This window comes from Schistocerca americana, chromosome 3, assembly GCF_021461395.2.
Source record: "Schistocerca americana isolate TAMUIC-IGC-003095 chromosome 3, iqSchAmer2.1, whole genome shotgun sequence".
In the NCBI taxonomy this organism is placed as follows: Eukaryota; Metazoa; Arthropoda; class Insecta; order Orthoptera; family Acrididae; genus Schistocerca; species Schistocerca americana.
This window is the reverse complement of record NC_060121.1, coordinates 494,034,444-494,055,854: the sequence shown is the minus strand read 5'-3', so window position 1 is coordinate 494,055,854 and position 21,411 is coordinate 494,034,444. Positions and strand designations below refer to the sequence as shown.

Genomic DNA, 21,411 nt, shown 5'->3' with positions numbered 1-21,411 from the left:
TTTAGTGTTATAACAATTTGTACTTTAGATCCATTAGTTTTCATAATGGTAAATAACTTTCGGGAGGAACTGTATTGTCCTGATTAAAGATCTTCATTTTTATTTATTTTGAAATTTACATTTGTTCTGATATATTTTTTCCATCCAATGGTCCACGAAGTGCACAATGTATTTGCCAGTTAATGTTTTGATATTTGGCAAGTAATTAACAAGAAGAATCTCTTTTGCATTCCAGATATCATTGACCATAAGGGTCATGGCAGATGAGGCACACTTCCTCTTTTTTTGGATCAGCACCACTAGTTTTGTTCTTTCACTTCAGTATTGTAGTGGTGGACCCATGTTTCATTCAAAGACACAAATCAGCGCACAAAAGCAACAGTATTATTTTTACAGTGGTCCTAACACTGATGAGTAATTTTCATTTTTTTGTGTGGTCAGCATTCAACAAATGAAATAACCATCTTTCACAAAGAGTACCCATAATTTCCAGAATGAGATTTTCACTCTGCAGCGGAGTGTGCGCTGATATGAAACTTCCTGGCAGACTAAAACTGTGTGCCCGACCGAGTCTCGGTCGGGCACACAGTTTTAGTCTGCCAGGAAGTTTCAGTACCCATAATCTTAGTCTGTCAAATAAAATTTAGGCTCACTGGACAAAATATTCATCACCTACTTAAAAGAGCACACTGGTCACTCTAGAACATATGGTGTAGAACTACTACCACCAATAGGTCATACGATCCTCTACTGCAGTGAAATGGTGTGTATGTGTCTCCAGGTTGTATTAAATCAGGGTAATAACTTGGGATGATGGGGGATGTGACAAAATGGAAGAAATGAGCCATTATGTTTGGACATGTCCATGACCACATGGTGAGTGAAGATGCGAAACTTTTTGGTGTATCAACATGGACTGTCCAACATTTCTGCAAGGAATGGAGTATTACTCAGAGCCATGTAACACAGCATAAGTACAGTGGCTGTAAAATGGTTCTAACAGGAACTGAAGACATGCCTTGTTAATAACAATTGGTTTCAAACTTGTCAGGAACTGCTGCTGTCTGAGAGTGCTGATCCATCTCAACTGCTTTCCGAGTGAAGACTGTGGAGGGAACTGTGTGCAACAGATATTTGGAGTCAGCTACCTCGCAAAAAGTCTTGAAAGTGCTAAACAACACAGAAATTAGACAGTAACTGACTGGAGAGGAGAGGAGAGTTGTGGTGTGGTGTGGTATGGCATGACAAGTTGCAATCCTGTCACTTTTCCAATGATGCAAGATGTCAAGTACTTCAGGGTGGTCAAGGATATTACTAGTGTGAACAAATCAAAGCTGCAGATAAAGCTGAAACCTGACTGACATATTTTGCATGAGATACCAACATAACAAAACTAAAATTTCATTTTATCAGTTTGAGTAGGGCTGAGAAATTTCTCCTTTCCTTGTATTCTCATAACGCACTTTTCCTTGCCTTTACTACTATAACACAGTCATTGCTTCCAAAACTTAGAACTTCATTTCCAACTGACTAAAATAGGTTATTTTACACAGTTAGCACTTGTTGTTGTAGTAGTTGTTGTTGTTGTTGGGGTCTTCAGTCCAGAGACTGGTTTGATGCAGCTCTCGATGCTACTCTATCCTGTGCAAGCTTCTTTATCTCCCAGTACCTACTGCAACCTACATCCTTCTGAATCTTTTAGTGTATTCATCTCTTGGTCTCCCTCTAGGATTTTCACCCTCCACACTTCCCTCCAATACTAAATTGGTGATCCCTTGATGTCTCAGAATACGCCCTACCAACCGATCCCTTCTTTTAGACAAGTTGTGCCACAAACTCCTCTTCTCTACAATTCTATTCAATACCTCCTTATTAGTTATGTGATCTATCCATATAATCTTCAGCATTCTTCTGTAACACCACATTTTGAAGGCTTCTATTCTCTTCTTGTCTAAACTATTTATCGCCCACATTTCACTTCCATACAAGACTACACTCCATACAAATACATTCAGAAACGACTTCCTGACACTTAAATCTAAACTCGATGTTAACAAATTTCTCGTCTTCAGAAACGCTTTCCTTGCCATTGCCAGTCTACATTTTAGATCCTCTCTACTTCAACCATCATCAGTTATTTTGCTCCCCAAATAGCAAAACTCATTTACTACTTTAAGCGTCTCATTTCCTAATCTAATTCCCGCAGCATCACCCGATTTAATTTGACTACATTCCATTATCCTCGTTTTGCTTTTGTTGGTGTTCATCTTATATCCTCCATTCAAGACAATGTCCATTCTGTTCAGCTGCTCTTCCAGGTCCTTTTCTGTCTCTGACAGAATTACAATATCGTCAGCGAACCTCAAAGTTTTTATTTCTTCTCCATGGACTTTAATTCCTACTCCGAATTTTTCTTTTGTTTCCTTCACTGTGTGCTCAATATACAGATTGAATAACATCGGGGATAGGCTACAACCCTGTCTCACTCCCTTCCCAACCACTGCTTCCCTTTCATGCCCCTCAACTCTTATGACTGCCATCTGGTTTCTGTACAAATTGTAACTAACCTTCCGCTCCCTGTATTTTACCCCTGCCACCTACAGAATTTGAAAGAGAGTATTCCAGTCAACATTGTCCAAAGCTTTCTCTAAGCCTACAAATGCTAGAAACGTAGGTTTGCCTTTCCTTAATCCATTTTCTACGGAATCCAAACTGATCTTCCCTGACGTCAGCTTCTACCAGTTTTTCCATTCGTCTGTAAAGAATTCATGTTAGTATTCTGCAGCCGTGACTTATTAAACTGACAGTTCAGTAATTTTCACATCTGTCAACGCCTGCTTTCTTTGGGATTGGAATTATTATATTCTTTTTGAAGTCTGAGGGAATTTCGCCTGCCTCATACATCTTGCTCACTAGATGGTAGAGTTTTGTCAGGACTGGCTCTCCCAAGGCTGTCAGTAGTTCTAATGGAATGTTGTCTACTCCCGGGGCCTTGTTTCGACTTAGGTCTTTCAGTGCTCTGTCAAACTCTTCATGTAGTATCATATCTCCCATTTCATCTTCATTTACCTCCTCTTCCATTTCCATAATATTGCCCACAAGAACATCACCTCTGTATAGACCCTCTATATACTCCTTCCACCTTTCTGCTTTCCCTTCTTTGCTTAGAAGTGGGTTTCCATCTGAGCTCTTGATATTCATGCAAGTGGTTCTCTTTTCTCCAAAGGTCTCTTTAATTTTCCTAAAGGCAGTATCTATCTAACCCCTAGTGATATGCACCTCTACTTCCTTACATTTGTCCACTAGCCATCCCTACTTAGCCCTTTTGCAGTTCCTGTTGATCTCATTTTTGAGACGTTTGTATTCCTTTTTGCCTACTTCATTTACTGCATTTTCTCCTTTCATCAATTAAATTCAATATCTCTTCTGTTACCCAAGGAGTTCTATTAGCCCTCATCTTTTTACCTACTTGATCCTCTGCTACCTTCACTATTTCATCTCTCAAAGCTACCCATTCTTCTTCTACTGTATTTCTTTTCCCCATTCTTGTCAATGGTTCCCTAATACTTTCCCTGAAGCTCTCTACAACTTCTCGTTCTTTCAGTTTATCCAGGTCCCATCTCCTCAAATTCCCACCTTTTTGCAGTTTCTTCAGTTTTCATCTACAGTTCATAACCGATAGATTGTGGGGGGAAGAAATGAAAGAGGAAGCCGCCTTGTAGAATCTTGCACAGAGCATAACTTAATCACAGCTAACACTTGGTTCAAGAATCATGAAAGAAGGTTGTATACCTGGAAGAATCCTGGAGATACTAAAAGGTATCAGATAGATTATATAATGGTAAGACAGAGATTTAGGAACCAGGTTTTAAATTGTAAGACATTTCCAGGGGCGGAAGTGGATTCTGACCACAATCTATTGGTTATGAACTGCAGATTGAAACTGAAGAAACTGCAAAAAGGTGGGAATTTAAGGAGATGGGACGTGGATAAACTGAAAGAACAAGAGGTTGTAGAGAGTTTCAGGGAGAGCATAAGGGAACAATTGACAGGAATGGGGGAAAGAAATACAGTAAAAGAAGAATGGGTAGCTCTGAGGGATGAAGTAGTGAAGGCAGCAGAGGATCAAGTAGGTAAAAAGACGAGGGCTAATAGAAATCCTTGGGTAACAGAAAAAATATTGAATTTAATTGATGACAGGAGAAAATATAAAAATCCAGTAAATGAAGCAGGCAAAAAGGAATACAAATGTCTCAAAAATGAGATCGACAGGAAGTGCAAAATGGCTAAGCAGGGATGGCTAGAGGACAAATGTAAGGATGTAGAGGCTTGTCTCACTAGGGGTAAGATAGATACTGCCTACAGGAAAATTAAAGAGACCTTTGGAGAGAAGAGAACCACTTGTATGAATATCAAGAGCTCAGATGGCAACCCAGTTCTAAGCAAAGAAGGGAAGGCAGAAAGGTGGAAGGAGTATATAGAGGGTTTATACAAGGGCGATGTACTTGAGGACAATATTATGGAAATGGAAGAGGATGTGGATGAAGATGAAATGGGAGATAAGATACTGCGTGAAGAGTTTGACAGAGCACTGAAAGACCTGAGTCGAAACAAGGCCCTGGGAGTAGACAACATTCCATTAGAACTACTGATGGCCTTGGGAGAGCCAGTCATGACAAAACTCTACCATCTGGTGAGCAAGATGTATGAGACAGGCGAAATACCCTCAGACTTCAAGAAGAATATAATAATTCCAATCCCAAAGAAAGCAGGTGTTGACAGATGTGAAAATTACCGAACTATCAGTTTAATAAGTCACAGCTGTAAAATACTAACGCGAATTCTTTACAGACGAATGGAAAAACTGGTAGAAGCGGACCTCGGGGAAGATCAGTTTGGATTCCGTAGAAATGTTGGAACACGTGAGGCAATACTAACCTTACGACTTATCTTAGAAGAAAGATTAAGAAAAGGCAAACCTACGTTTCTAGCATTTGTAGACTTAGAGAAAGCTTTTGACAACATTAACTGGAATACTCTCTTTCAAATTCTGAAGGTGGCAGGGGTGAAATACAGGGAGCGAAAGGCTATTTACAATTTGTACAGAAACCAGATGGCAGTTATAAGAGTCGAGGGGCATGAAAGGGAAGCAGTGGTTGGGAAAGGAGTGAGACAGGGTTGTAGCCTCTCCCCGATGTTATTCAATCTGTATGTTGAGCAAGCAGTAAAGGAAACAAAAGAAAAATTCGGAGTAGGTATTAAAATTCATGGAGAAGAAGTAAAGACTTTGCGGTTCACCGATGACATTGTAATTCTGTCAGAGACAGTAAAGGACTTGGAAGAACAGTTGAACGGAATGGACAGTGTCTTGAAAGGAGGATATAAGATGAACATCAACAAAAGCAAAACGAGGATAATGAAATGTAGTCAAATTAAATCGGGTGATGCTGAGGGGATTAGATTAGGAAATGAGACACTTAAAGCAGTAAAGTAAAGGAGTTTTGCTATTTAGGGAGTAAAATAACTGATGATGGTCGAAGTAGAGAGGATATAAAGTGTAGACTGGCAATGGCAAGGAAATCGTTTCTGAAGAAGAGAAATTTGTTAACATCGAGTATAGATTTAAGTGTCAGGAAGTCGTTTCTGAAAGTATTTGTATGGAGTGTAGCCATGTATGGAAGTGAAACATGAACGATAACCAGTTTGGACAAGAAGAGAATAGAAGCTTTCAAAATGTGGTGCTACAGAAGAATGCTGAAGATAAGGTGGGTAGATCACGTAACTAATGAGGAGGTATTGAATAGGATTGGGGAGAAGAGAAGTTTGTGGCACAATTTGACTAGAAGAAGGGATCGGTTGGTAGGACATGTTTTGAGGCATCAAGGGATCACAAATTTAGCATTTGAGGGCAGCGTGGAGGGTAAAAATCGTAGAGGGAGACCAAGAGATCAATACAGTAAGCAGATTCAGAAGGATGTAGGTTGCAGTAGGTACTGGGAGATGAAGAAGCTTGCACAGGATAGAGTAGCATGGAGAGCTGCATCAAACCAGTCTCAGGACTGAAGCCCACAACAACAACAGATTGTGATCAGAGTCCACATCTGCCCCTGGAAATGTCTTACAATTTAAAACTTGGTTCCTGAATCTCTGTCTTACCATTATATAATCCATCTGAGACCTTCCAGTATCTCCAGGCTTCTTCCATGTATACCACCTTTTTTTTTTTTTTATTCTTGAACAAAGTGTTAGCTACGATTAAGTTATGCTCTGTGCAAAATTTTACCAGGTGGCTTCCTCTTTCATTCCTTAATCCCATTCCATATTCACCTACTACGTTTCCTTCCCTTCCTTTTCCTGCTATCAAGTTCCAGTCACCCATGACAATCAAATTTTTGTCTCCCTTCACTATCTGAATAATTTCTTTTATCTCATCATACATTTCATTAATCTCTTTGTTATCTGCGGAGCTGGTTGGCATATAAACTTGTACTACTGTGGTAAGTGTGGGCTTCGTATCTATCTTGGCCACAATAATGCGTTCACAATGCTGTTTGTAGTAGCTTACCCGCATTCCTATTTTCCTGTTCATTATTAAACCTACTCCTGCATTACCCCTATTTGATTTTGTATTTATAACCCTGTATTCACCTGACCAAAAGTCTTGTTCCTCCTGCCACCAAACTTCACTAATTCCCACTGTATCTAACTTTAACCTATCCATTTCCCTTTTTAAATTTTCTAACCTATCTGCCCAATTAAGGGATCTGACATTCCACACTCCGATCCGTACGACAGTTTTCTTTCTCCTGATAACGACGTCCTCCTCAGTAGTTCCCGCCTGGAGATCCAAATGGGGGACTATTTTACCTCCGGAATATTTTACCCAAGAGGACGCATCATCATCATTTAACCATACAGTAAAGCTGCATGCCCTCGGGAAAAATTACGGCTGTAGTTTCCCCTTGCTTTCAGCCGTTCGCAGTACCAGCACAGCAAGGCCGTTTTGGTTAGTGTTACAAGGCCAGATCAGTCAATCATCCAGACTGTAGCCCCTGCAACTACTGAAAAGGCTACAGCATAAGTTAGCACTTATGCATGCAAAAAAGAGAAAATCTCTGTTCCAACGGACCAGCATTTTCATGAAATCTTTTATAATACTCTTCATTTTTTCAAAACTCCTTGCAATTTAAATCTGTCTCTGTACAACTTAAAATCGCCAATTACACAGAAAAGAAATCTTCTTACCTTGACCTTTTGCCCTCTGGTGACAACATCAGAAACATTCGTTACTCTCCCTTCACGTCGTAGTTGGGATATATGAACAAGACCTTCCCATCGCCGTCGAAGCCCTTCTAGTTGCACAAAGCAACCAAAGGGAACAATGTTTGCAACTTTTCCTGAATAAATCTGTAATAAAGAACAATACAATAATTAAGTGAGAAGTGGTATAGTGTGTGTGTGTGTGTGTGTGTGTGTGTGTGTGTGTCTGTGTCTGTGTGTGTGTGTGTGTTCCAAGTTCCCCCATACAGAAACCATGGTACACAAATTGCTGGTGTATAGTGGGCATTAACTTTAGGATCTTGGAAAAGCACAGTTTTTCTCCCTTCTCATTTTATTTTGTAGCCCAACACTAGTGTTTTGTTATTAAAAAAATGTTTGTGTGCAAACAAAAACCACTTCTACCAATATGCTGGTTCACAGCTGTGAGATGTGTCAGATGGCTTGTTTGTCAAGAATCAGGCAATGCAATGACTTATTGGCAAACTTCTTTTGTAACTCAGAAATTAAAACAGTCATTGTGTCCCCAGATGGAAAACATTTTATGCATAGTAGAAAGATGCCTAGAAAAGCCAGAGCCCCAGTATAGTAAAAGCTGTCACAGAGTTTTGGTTATGTAATCCATAACAGGATTGTTTTGTAAGGTAGCCTGCATTTATAAAACTCACAATGAGTTCGCCTCAAAGACGAAATGTTATGTAAAGAGTGATCAAACAAGGAAAATAGTATCTATTTCTTTCAAAATAGTAATGATATGTAAAGGATAGATTGCTTCTCATCACACAGAGAAAGTTTTGAGTCACTGATTGGCACAATGAAAATGACTGCTAAATATTTAAGCTTTCAGAAAAAAAGTCCTCCTTCTGAAATAGAAAACACACAGTCACACAAGCACAGCTCACACATGCATGACCACTGTCTCTGAGCACTGCAGCCCAACTGCAGGCTATGACTGCATCTGATGCGAGCAGCAATTTGCTGGACTGGGTGGTGAAGGTAAGAACGAGGCACAGCATGGGAAAAGAGGAGGGATAGCAGGGTTCGGGAGGATGGAGGTACAGATGCAGTCATTGCCCACAGTCAGGCCCCAGGGCCTGGAGACAGTGGCTATGTATGTGCGAGATGTGCTTGTGTCAATGTGTGTGTTTTCTATTTCTGAAGAAGACTTTTTTGTCCAAAAGCTTAAATGTTTAGCAGTCTTTCTCCTGCCTATGACTCAATGCCTCTTCTATGTGGTGAGTAGCAATTTGTCCTCTTCATACTGATGTTAATTTCATCCTGGACTTCCCATTCTTTCACAATAATTATTTATTTCTGAATGTGAACTAGCAAAATTAATAATCAGAAAGTTTTGGCTCTGTGGCAAAGTGCGTGAGTGTCAGATAACAAATCCAATGACCACCTAACAGTTGTCCATCGGAGGGAATGGTCATCGTCAACTTTGGGCAAGAGCAGAGTTGACTACCGAGTGGAAGAACACCCTACCGTGCACAATGTGCTTGATTTCAATGGCTGCTCCACAACTTGTGCCATATCGATCCTCTCCCTCCTCCCCCAAACACAACCTTCTCTGAATTACATTTATGGGAACTGTTCTTCAACACAATCCTTTAATGCTATAAACTGTCTGGCCTCAATCTCTGATAGCCCCTGTGGCCCACACCCACATCCACCGCTGCCCCAAGAGCCTGACTCCAATCATCCTGCACTTGCACCTCCCACTTCACAGTATCCCTCTTCCTCTCTTCTGTCTCCTTCTCCCACACTACTCCACCACATCACTGTGCAAAACTCTGCCTGCAGCCAGAACTCACTCACCAGTGCCACATTCCTATCCTAAGTGCTTGCTGCCTCTAACACTCCTTCTATACCCTCCCTTTTGCTTCCCACTTCCTTTCTCCCCTCATCCACTCTATGCCACACATCCCTATGAAGCTGAAGTGAATGCACAATACAGTCAGCCACAACACTGTAACTGTGCATGTGTATGTTAGTGTGATATGTTTGTGTGTATGTAGTATGTTCATTCTATTACTAATGAAGAAGGATTCATCTAACAGCTAGGATCACTCTCAGTCTCGTTTCAGTATCTGCTGAAGACACAATGCCTAAACCATATAGTCAGTTATTATCTTAGCTTCTTCCATTACATTAATATGAAAAGGGGTACATTACAGTCTTTCTGCAGTGTTCAGCTTATTATAAGAAAGTAGCTGCCCATAAAACAACAAAATCTCTCAATGTTATTAAAAACATGAATACAGATTATACTTTGACTTATTTTTAAAATTATTTTCTATTCCAAAGGACAATGGTAACTTTGTCACACATACCATTACTTATAATAATGTAACTGCTTACAATGATTATGAGGCAGAGTACTAACCTTGCCTATTTCTGGTTCTGTAGGAGCACATGATTCTCCTTGGGTTTCAGAGAACTTTTTCTCCCATTCTCTACTTCCTGAACGCCGTCTCTTCTTTATTTCAGCAGGGCTAGAGCTTCTGTTTCTATTTTTTTCTTTTCTACTTCTACTACTGCTTCGTTTCCTCTGTCTGTTTCTGTCACTTCGGTCAGTGTGCCTTTCACTTCGGTCAGTGTGCCTTTCATGGCTGTGCCTCCTGGATTTGTCTCTGCTTTCGCTTCGTCTGTCAAACGACCTTTCTCTGCTTCTGCTTCGTCTATCACGCAATCTGTCTCTACTTCTGCTTCGTCTATCACGTGATCTGTCTCTGCTTCTTCTGTTCCTTCTTCCTCTTTCTCTCCTGTCACGACTTTTGCTTCTTCTGGATCTTGACTTTCCCTTACTAGAACTCCTTCTGCTTCTATCCTTTTCTCTATCGGGGCTTCTTTTTTCCTTTTTTACCTCAGTGTCTACATTGTCATCAGTGCCATCTGTTTTTGATACTTTAGCCAACAACTGATCAGGTACAGTAACTTTTTTGGCATCTATTTCATTTTCTTCATCTGTTCCACTTGGACTTTCTGACATGACTTCTTGTTTCACCTTCCATGATCTGCATTAAAGTAATTACAATGAAAAATGAATTAAAGCTCAGAACATATACATATGATGGTACAGATGAATGTTACTTACAAATAATTTAAAGTAAAAAATAACCAAAATAAATACTGGATTAAATGAAAGATGTTTTCTATAGATATATGTGCAGTCCATAACTGACATTAGTCAGTTAGGTATTTTATACTAATTATGCAGGCTAGCAGCAATGATCTTCCTGCCCACAAAATTAGAATTTTTCACTACTGCATTTTATAGGTCAAGAGAAACGCTAATATTTAAAGTGAAATCAATGATCTTTCTTGTCGTATTTTGAATGAAAACAGTTTCGTGGTCCCCCTAGTTATATTATCTTGATGGAGGAGCCATAGGCTATATAGTACATTAGCAATAATTTAACAAACAAGGTCAAAAGAAAAGGTGCAACTGATTTGTATCTAAAATTAGAAACATGTAATAGGTAATATAAGAAAAGACAATTAAAAATCACATGTTATTAGATAATCAATCAATGAACTGTACAATTATCTAGATCCATGGTTTGAAATTCGATGTTAGTACTACAAAAATAAGCAATGTTTGCAGTCAATAGGCACTAATTCATTTCGTACACAAGCAACTGCTATCCTTCTGGACTTCCTGGTGTAGTCACACAAGGAAAAGCCACGCAGTATATATAAACAGCAGTTGTTTACTAAATGCTAGACATCATAAATAAGCTCCACAATTTGCTTTAAATTCGCCAGCAGGTCTTATGACATCATATCTGAACTTTCCCTCTCCATATGCTTGAAGGGTTCCCATTTAATTGAAAACTCAACACTTAAGCCTGTTACTGGGTACATGTGGGCTACACTGGTGTAAAAAGGAGAGCAAGTACTAAAGTTCACAAGTACAACCGAGGACTCATGGCATTGCTGCTACAGAAGCAACAATTGGGTAAGTCACAGTAATACAATAATTGATCAGTAGTTGTTGTTGTGGTCTTCAATATGAAAACTGGTTTGATGCAGCTCTTCATGCTCCTCTATCCCGAGCAAGCCTCTTCATCTCTGAATAACTACTGCACCCTACATCCTTCTGAATCTGCTTACTGGATCCATCTCTCGGCTCTCCCTCTACAACTTTTACCCCCACCCCCCCTTCTACATCTACATCTACATTGATACTCCGCAAGCCACACAACGGTGTGTGGCGGAGGGCACTTTACGTGCCACTGTCATTACCTCCCTTTCCTGTTCCAGTCGCGTATGGTTCGCGGGAAGAACGACTGTCTGAAAGCCTCCGTGCGCGCTCTAATCTCTCTAATTTTACATTCGTGATCTCCTCGGGAAGTATAAGTAGGGGGAAGCAATATATTCGATACCTCATCCAGAAACGCACCCTCTCGAAACCTGGCGAGCAAGCTACACCGCGATGCAGAGCGCCTCTCTTGCAGAGTCTGCCACTTGAGTTTGTTAAACATCTCCGTAACGCTATCACGGTTACCAAATAACCCAGTGACGAAACGCGCCGCTCTTCTTTGGATCTTCTCTATCTCCTCCGTCAACCCGACCTGGTACGGATCCCACACTGATGAGCAATACTCAAGTATAGGTCGAACGAGTGTTTTGTAAGCCACCTCCTTTGTTGATGGACTACATTTTCTAAGCACTCTCCCAATGAATCTCAACCTGGTACCCGCCTTACCAACAATTAGTTTTATATGATCATTCCACTTCAAATCGTTCCGTACGCATACTCCCAGATATTTTACAGAAGTAACTGCTACCAGTGTTTGTTCCGCTATCATATAATCATACAATAAAGGATCCTTCTTTCTATGTATTCGCAATACATTACATTTGTCTATGTTAAGGGTCAGTTGCCACTCCCTGCACCAAGTGCCTATCCGCTGCAGATCTTCCTGTATTTCGCTACAATTTTCTAATGCAGCAACTTCTCTGTATACTACAGCATCATCCGCGAAAAGCCGCATGGAACTTCCGACACTATCTACTAAGTCATTTATATATATTGTGAAAAGCAATGGTCCCATAACACTCGCCTGTGGCACGCCAGAGGTTACTTTAACGTCTGTAGACGTCTCTCCATTGATAACAACATGCTGTGTTCTGTTTGCTAAAAACTCTTCAATCCAGCCACACAGCTGGTCTGATATTCCGTAGGCTCTTACTTTGTTCATCAGGCGACAGTGCGGAACTGTATCGAACGCCTTCCGGAAGTCAAGAAAAATAGCATCTACCTGGGAGCCTGTATCTAATATTTTCTGGGTCTCATGAACAAATAAGGCGAGTTGGGTCTCACACGATCGCTGTTTCCGGAATCCGTGTTGATTCCTACATAGTAGATTCTGGGTTTCCAGAAATGACATGATACGCGAGCAAAAAACATGTTCTAAAATTCTACAAGAGATCGACGTAAGAGATATAGGTCTATAGTTTTGCGCATCTGCTCGACGACCCTTCTTGAAGACTGGGACTATCTGTGCTCTTTTCCAATCATTTGGAACCCTCCGTTCCTCTAGAGACTTGCGGTACACGGCTGTTAGAAGGGGGGCAAGTTCTTTCGTGTACTCTGTGTAGAATCGAATTGGTATCCCGTCAGGTCCAGTGGACTTTCCTCTATTGAGTGATTCCAGTTGCTTTTCTATTCCTTGGACACTTATTTCGATGTCAGCCATTTTTTCGTTTGTGCGAGGATTTAGAGAAGGAACTGCAGTGCGGTCTTCCTCTGTGAAACAGCTTTGGAAAAAGGTGTTTAGTATTTCAGCTTTACGCGTGTCATCCTCTGTTTCAATGCCATCATCATCCCGTAGTGTCTGGATATGCTGTTTCGAGCCACTTACTGATTTAATGTAAGACCAGAACTTCCTAGGATTTTCTGTCAAGTCGGTACATAGAATTTTACTTTCGAATTCAATGAACGCTTCACGCATAGCCCTCCTTACGATAACTTTGACATCGTTTAGCTTCTGTTTGTCTGAGAGGTTTTGGCTGCGTTTAAACTTGGAGTGGAGCTCTCTTTGCTTTCGCAGTAGTTTCCTAACTTTGTTGTTGTACCACGGTGGGTTTTTCCCGTCCCTCACAGTTTTACTCGGCACGTACCTGTCTAAAACGCATTTTACGATTGCCTTGAACTTTTTCCATAAACACTCAACATTGTCAGTGTCGGAACAGAAATTTTCGTTTTGATCTGTTAGGTAGTCTGAAATCTGCCTTCTATTACTCTTGCTAAACAGATAAACCTTCCTCCCTTTTTTTATATTCCTATTAACTTCCATATTCAGGGATGCTGCAACGGCCTTATGATCACTGATTCCCTGTTCTGTACATACAGATTCGAAAAGTTCGGGTCTGTTTGTTATCAGTAGGTCCAATATGTTATCTCCACGAGTCGGTTCTCTGTTTAATTGCTCGAGGTAATTTTCGCATAGTGCACTCAGTATAATGTCACTCGATGCTCTGTCCCTACCACCCGTCCTAAACATCTGAGTGTCCCAGTCTATATCTGGTAAATTGAAATCTCCACCTAAGACTATAACATGCTGAGAAACTTTATGTGAAATGTATTCCAAATTTTCTCTCAGTTGTTCTGCCACTAATGCTGCTGAGTCGGGAGGTCGGTAAAAGGAGCCAATTATTAACCTAGTTCGGTTGTTTAGTGTAACCTCCACCCATAATAATTCACAGGAACTATCCACTTCTACTTCACTACAGGATAAACTACTACTAACAGCGATGAACACTCCACCACCGGTTGCATGCAATCTATCCTTTCTAAACACCGTCTGTACCTTTGTAAAAATTTCGGCAGAATTTATCTCTGGCTTAAGCCAGCTTTCTGTACCTATAACGATTTCAGCTTCGGTGCTTTCTATCAGCGCTTGAAGTTCCGGTACTTTACCAACGCAGCTTCGACAGTTGACAATTACAATACCGATTGCTGCTTGGTCCCCGCATGTCCTGACTTTGCCCCGCACCCGTTGAGGCTGTTGCCCTTTCTGTACTTGCCCAAGGCCATCTAACCTAAAAAACTGCCCAGCCCACGCCACACAACCCCTGCTACCCGTGTAGCCGCTTGTTGCGTGTAGTGGACTCCTGACCTATCCAGCGGAACCCGAAACCCCACCACCCTATGGCGCAAGTCGAGGAATCTGCAGCCCACACGGTCGCAGAACCGTCTCAGCCTCTGATTCAGACCCTCCACTCGGCTCTGTACCAAAGGTCCGCAGTCAGTCCTGTCGACGATGCTGCAGATGGTGAGCTCTGCTTTCATCCCGCTAGCGAGACTGGCAGTCTTCACCAAATCAGATAGCCGCCGGAAACCAGAGAGGATTTCCTCCGATCCATAGCGACACACATCATTGGTGCCGACATGAGCGACCACCTGCAGATGGGTGCACCCTGTACCCTTCATGGCATCCGGAAGGACCCTTTCCACATCTGGAATGACTCCCCCCGGTATGCACACGGAGTGCACATTGGTTTTCTTCCCCTCTCTTGCTGCCATTTCCCTAAGGGGCCCCATTACGCGCCTGACGTTGGAGCTCCCAACTACCAGTAAGCCCACCCTCTGCGACTGCCCGGATCTTGCAGACTGAGGGGCAACCTCTGGAACAGGACAAGCAGCCATGTCAGGCCGAAGATCAGTATCAGCCTGAGACAGAGCCTGAAACCGGTTCGTCAGACAAACTGGAGAGGCTTTCCGTTCAGCCCTCCGGAATGTCTTTCGCCCCCTGCCACACCTTGAAACGACCTCCCACTCTACCACAGGTGAGGGATCAGCCTCAATGCGGGCAGTATCCCGGGCAACCACAGTCGTAGTCCAATCAGGGGATGCGTGGGACGAGCTGGCCGTCCCCGACAAACCCCCATCCCGACCCCCACAGTGATGCCCATTGGCAACAGCCTCAAGCTGTGTGACCGAAGCCAACACTGCCTGAAGCTGGGAGCGAAGGGATGCCAACTCCGCCTGCATCCGAACACAGCAGTTGCAGTCCCTATCCATGCTAAAAACTGTTTTGCTAAGAACGTCTGAACTAATCTACAGAAAGCGCAAATACTGAAGTGGTGATCCACTGATGTCTCAGAATGCATCTTATCAACCAATCCCTTCCTTTAGTCAGGCTGTGAGACAAATTTCTTTTTTCCCCAAATCGATTCAGTTCTTCCTCGTTGGTTACATGATCTACCCATCTAATCTTCAGCATTCTTCTGTAGCACCACATTTCAACAGCTTTTATTCTCTTTTTGTCTAAACTGTTTATCAACCATGTTTCATTTCCATACATGGCTACAATCCAGACAAATACATTCACAAAAGCCTTCCTAACACTTAGGCCTATAGTGGAAGTTAACAAATTTCTCTTCTTCAGAAACGCTTTTCTTGCCGCTACCAGCCTACATTTTATATCCTCTCTATTTAGATTGCCATCAGTTATTTTGGTGCCCAAATAGCAAAACTCATCTGCTACTTTAAGTGTTTCATTTCCAAATCTAATTTCCTCACCAACACCTGATTTAATTAGACTACACTCCATTATCCTTGTTTTGCTTTTGTTGACATTCATCTTACATCCTCCTTTCAAGACACTGTCCATTCCATTCAACTGCTCTTCTACGTCTTTTGGGGTATCTGACAGAATTACAATAATGTCATCGGCAAACCTCAACATTTTTATGTCTTCTCCTTGGACTTTAACGACCAACCCAATTTTTTTTGCTTTCCTTTATGTTTGCTCAATTTACACATAAATAACATCGTGGATAGGGTACAATCCTGTCTCACTCCCTTCTCAACCACACTCCCCTTTCATGTCCCTCGACTCTCATAACTGTCATCTGTGCTGTTCAAGTAGTAAGTAGACTTTCACTCCCTGTATTTTAGACTCACTATCTTCAGAATTTTAAAGACAGTATTCCAGTCAACATTGTCAAAAGTTTTCTCTAACTCTATAAATGCTATAAACATATGTTTGCCTTTCCTTAGCCTATCTTCTAAGATACGTTATAGGGTTAGTATGGCCTCCTGTGTTCCTATATTTTTCCGAAATCCAAACTGATCTTCCCTAAGGGTGGCTTTGTAGTATTTCGGGATATTTGTAAACATCCCAACACACCATTGGAAACCCGTCGACAAGAGATGCTTGTGAGTAAACTGAATAAGGATACATGTAGTGGGAAAGGGAAACTGTGTTTTCCTTTCTTGTATGCACTGAATGTGGAGCAGTGGTGGAGCCAGTGAGAAGGGTCTAGGAGTCATTTGTGCCATGGTGCAGCAAGTGCAGTGTGTTGTGAAAAGAAATAATGAAAATGTTGGGCAAAATATACCCCTGTTTGAGAGAAGTGTGGATATTTATTTAGTAGTGCAATAGAGAGTACTCGCGGAAGCATTCCAGGGATCTTCACCGCAGCTGCATTGACAGGGAGGTGGCATGGAAGGATCCGGAGCACCAAAAGAGAAAAAACTACTCTGAGAAGAGAGGATAAAGGTAATAATACTTTCACCTGTTTCTGAAGAAGAGAAATTTGTTAACATTGAGTATAGATTTAAGTGTCAGGAAGCCGTTTCTGAAAGTATTTGTATGGATTGTAGCCATGTATGGAAGTGAAACATGGACGATAAATAGTTTGGACAAGAAGAGAATAGAAGCTTTCGAAATGTGGTGCTACAGAAGAATGCTGAAGATTAGATGGGTAGATCACATAACTAATGAGGAGGTATTGAATAGGATTGGGGAGAAGAGAAGTTTGTGGCACAACTTGACTAGAAGAAGGGATTGGTTGGTAGGACATGTGTTGAGGCATCAAGGGATCACCAATCTAGTATTGGAGGGGAGCGTAGAGGGTAAAAATTGTAGAGGGAGACCAAGAGATGAGTACACTAAGCAGATTCAGAAGGATGTATGTTGCAGTAAGTACTGGGAGATGAAGAAGCTTGCACAGGATAGGGTAGCATGGAGAGCTGCATCAAACCAGTCTCAGGACTGAAGACCACAACAAACAACTTTCACCTGGCGGTGTATTGGTGTCGGTAAAATACTGACCTGTTATATCGGCCTAATGCCCACTACAAATCTTACAAAATAAACAACAGCAGGAAAAGAAGGAAAAAGACACCCCATATGGTGACGTGACCCTGAGAATGCACGAGCAAGTAAGTGCAGAAAACTGATTTGATTCAGAATTACAACTCCAAGGAATAGAAGACAGAGAAGTTGCCCCTGGCAACTATCAATCGACAACAGTGCCGTGTAACACATGTAACAAGAAATAAAAAATAACTGAGATCTACTTTCGAACAATTTGTCTAGGAAAGAATAGTAAACATACAATGAATGGAAAATATAATCTGAAACAGAGAGAAAGAAGAAGACTGTGGCAGTAGAAAGTGCACCCGTATTACAAGCAATGAGTGCACGGAATTAGTTCAAAATTTAACAAAATTGTTTTGACTGGATAATTCATATGCCAGTGGGAGTTATCAACACAGAACGGTGAGCAGTTACACGAGTACGGGGTGCTGTGTTGTCCAGCCAGCGGTAGTGCACAGCACGAGAACAGATGTCGGCTTCAGCTTCAGCGCCAGCTTCAGCTTCGACTGTTCTACAATGAGCACGCAGTTCACTGTTCCACAGAAGGGTGAGCCGTGAACATTTAAAAAGTACAAACAGTTCTGTGTTAACGTTAATATTGTCAACTGGTAATAAATAGCGCATGCCGATCACAAGAAAGATGGCAAAGCAAAACGAGGGGTTAAGATCGATATTTAAAGAACAAGCAGAGAAGGATACGTTAGGACAGAAAGCGGAACAAGTAGAATTAATTAAGTCCATTAAGGGACAAATTACTGAATCAATAGATGACATACTAAGCCATAAAATGCAAGAGGTTAAAGCTAACCTACAATCTAACTTAAACACACAAATTAATATTCGAAACATTAAAATAATGAAGATAAACTCTAAAGTAATGAATTATGAGAATCAGTGGCAGTAGAGTTACACCAAGTACAAATGTTAATAGATGATTTACAAGAAAGTGTACACAGAATAACAACCCGACAATTGGTTATTTGTGGAAGATGAAAATTTAGAAAAGGTGCAATGCAAACCAATTGTAATCTGAAGAATAGGAAATAAAGGAGTGGAAACTTACAGTGATTCAGGAAGCAAAGTATCAATAGTTTCGGAGGAATGGCTATTAAGTGTAAGAATAAAGGAATTTACTAATTTACCTGTTATGAGAATACATACTGTAGGTATTACAGGTGTTAAGAGTAATGTAGTGAAACAGGAAGCAAGGATTACTTTTGGAATACACCAATTGGTGTTTGAACAAACCATGTTAATAGTCCCCAAAATAAATACACAAGTAGTGCTAGGAGTAGATTGGTTAATGAAATATGCAGTGGTTAATGAAATATGCAGTGGTAATAGACTTTCACAGTGGTTCTTTTAAGTGCAATCTAGCTAACTACAATAAAGAGATCTTATTTAAAACATGTCACTATCAAGGACTAAACGAGAATAATAATTTACGGTTAATAGTGAATATGAGTTCAATGGAGAAGGATGTAAGTAATCTACAACAAACTGCAAATAAAGCTGATTTGTATGCAAAGGCTTAGGAATCAGAATTGTTAGTTCTTACTCAATAGTAAGAGCTATGTGGAATATTATGCAGATATTCATATGTATTTTCAAACAAACCATGGAATACAGGAGATTATGTGTGTAGTTTTAGAAATAAAAACAACAAACCTTTTTTTCTGTAGACCTTACCTTGTACCTATCAACATAAAAAAGGACGTACAGGAAGAAATGGATAAAATCGTAGATAACAATATTATAGAAAGAAGTACAAGTGTATACAACAGTACACTGTTATTCGTCAGAAAGGCGACAAGAGGTGTGCACGTAGTACAAGATGCAAGAACCTTGGCTCGTCACACTGAACCGGAGAGAGATCATCCCATATGCACAGACAAACTACTTGCTGTTCAAATATCTTACAGGTTTGCTGCCGGGTGACGTCATCGACCACTGCCAATATTTCGACAGGAGCACACCCTGCCATTCTCAGGGCACAAATACAAGGAGGAAGCAATGCGCAAGGGAATTTAATACCTCAGTTCACAGAGGAGAAACAAGGAAGATACCACACACAGAACCAGTGTCAACACAAACAAACATAGCCAACATCAGAAATATCGATAGTGACTATTAATCGACAGGTAAGGTGGCACTAATTCTGTCCCTCTGTTTTTTGATGAGAGACAGAGCTGGATTCCAAGCAGCATTTAAACAAAATCCGCCATCTCTGTTTATAAGGTTGCTGGAAACTGTGATTTCAATATCATCCTTAATAACACTATCCCAATGGCTGGACGTGCAAGCCAGAATCTCCGTGTTGTTGTATTCCATAGGATGACCAGTGTCAAGGCAATGTTCTGCAATAGCGGATTTGCTCGGCTGTTGTAAGCGTGTGTGACGCTTATTTTCAATATACCAGTCTTCCACAATCCTGATTGTCTGACCAATATATGACACGCCACAACTGCAAAGGATACAGTAGATACCAGCCTCACGCAAACCAAGATCATCTTTTACCGATGCCAACAGGGCCTTAATCTTAAAAGATGGTCGAAAAACACATTTCACATCATATTTCTGCAAAATACGGCCAAACCTGTTGGAAATGCTCCCTGCGTAAGGCACAAAGGCCATAGATTTAGGTGCCACTTCATTGCTATTGTCACTCACCCATTGCACAGAAGGCTGATAGCGCATCGCACGTTTGATCTGCCTCTCACTACAACCATTCTGACGAAAGGTGACTTCGAGATGTGATAGCTCAGCTGCCAAACTTTCAGGGTCTGAGATAACGTGGGCCCTGTGAACCAAGGTATGAAGTACTCCTTCACGCTGAGCTGGATGGTGACAACTATCAGCTCCCAGATACAAGCCAGTGTGAGTAGGCTTCCTATAAACAGAATGTTCCAACATACCATCAGTCTTCCTTCTGGCCAACATATCAAGGAAGGGAAGGCCTTTCCCACCTCCATATTGAATCAAATATCCGGGTGGATCGAATTCAGGTGTTCCAAAAACCGGTTTAAATTCTCACTACCGTGAGGCCAAACAACAAAAGTATCCTCTACATATCTAAAAAAACACGCAGGTTTCAAGGTCGCTGACTCCAATGCACGTTCTTCAAAGTCCTCCATAAACAAATTGGCCACAATGGGTGACAACGGGCTTCCCATTGCAACTCCATCAGTCTTTTTGTAGTACTGAATCAAAAGTAAGTGGAAGTCAACTCCGACCACAATCTATTGGTTATGAACTGTAGATTAAAACTGAAGAAACTGGAAAAAGGTGGGAATTTAAGAAGATGGAACCTGAATAAACTGAAAGAACCACAGGTTGTAGAGAGTTTCACAGAGAGCATTAGGGAATGATTGACAAGAACAGGGGAAAGAAATATAGTAGATGAAGAATGGGTAGCTTTGAGAGATGAAATAGTGAAGGCAGCAGAGTATCAAGTACGTAAAAAGACGAGGGCTAGTAGAAACCCTTGGGTAATGGAAGAGATATTGAATTTAATTGATGAAAGGACAAAATATAAAAACACATTAAATGAAGCAGGCAAAAAGGAATACAAACGTCTCAAAAATGAGATCGACGGGAAGTGCAAAATGCCTACGCAGGAATGGCTAGAGGATAAAAGTAAGGATTTAGAGGCATATATCACGAGAGGTAAGATAGATACTGCCTACAGGAAAATTAAAGAAAACTTTGGAGAAAAGATAACCACTTGTATGAATATCAAGAGCTCAGATGGAAAGACATTACTAAGCAAAGAAAGGAAAGCAGAAAGCAGGAAGGAGTGTATAGAGGGTCTATACAAGGGCAATGTACTTGAGGGGATATTATGGAGATGGAAGGGGACGTAGATTAACAAGAAATGGGAGATATGATACTGCGTGAAGAGTTTGACAGAGCACTGAAAGACCTAAGTCGATACAGGGCCTTGGGAGTAGACAACATTCCATTAGAACTACTGATAGCCTTGGGAGAGCCAGGCATGCCAAAACTCTACCATCTG

General features: G+C 41.1%; 1 protein-coding gene across 1 annotated transcript in view; it reads right to left on the bottom strand.

Annotated features, from left to right (window-relative positions):
* Positions 1 to 21,411, bottom strand: part of LOC124605482 (ATP-dependent RNA helicase DHX8) — a 155,867-nt gene that overhangs the window by 127,100 nt on the left and 7,356 nt on the right. The window contains exons 4-5 of the mRNA XM_047137203.1: positions 9,665 to 10,295; positions 7,246 to 7,407 (exon numbers count right to left, since the gene is read on the bottom strand). Of these exons, the coding sequence (XP_046993159.1) occupies positions 7,246 to 7,407; positions 9,665 to 10,295 (793 nt within the window). The remainder of the gene's footprint in view (positions 1 to 7,245; positions 7,408 to 9,664; positions 10,296 to 21,411) is intronic.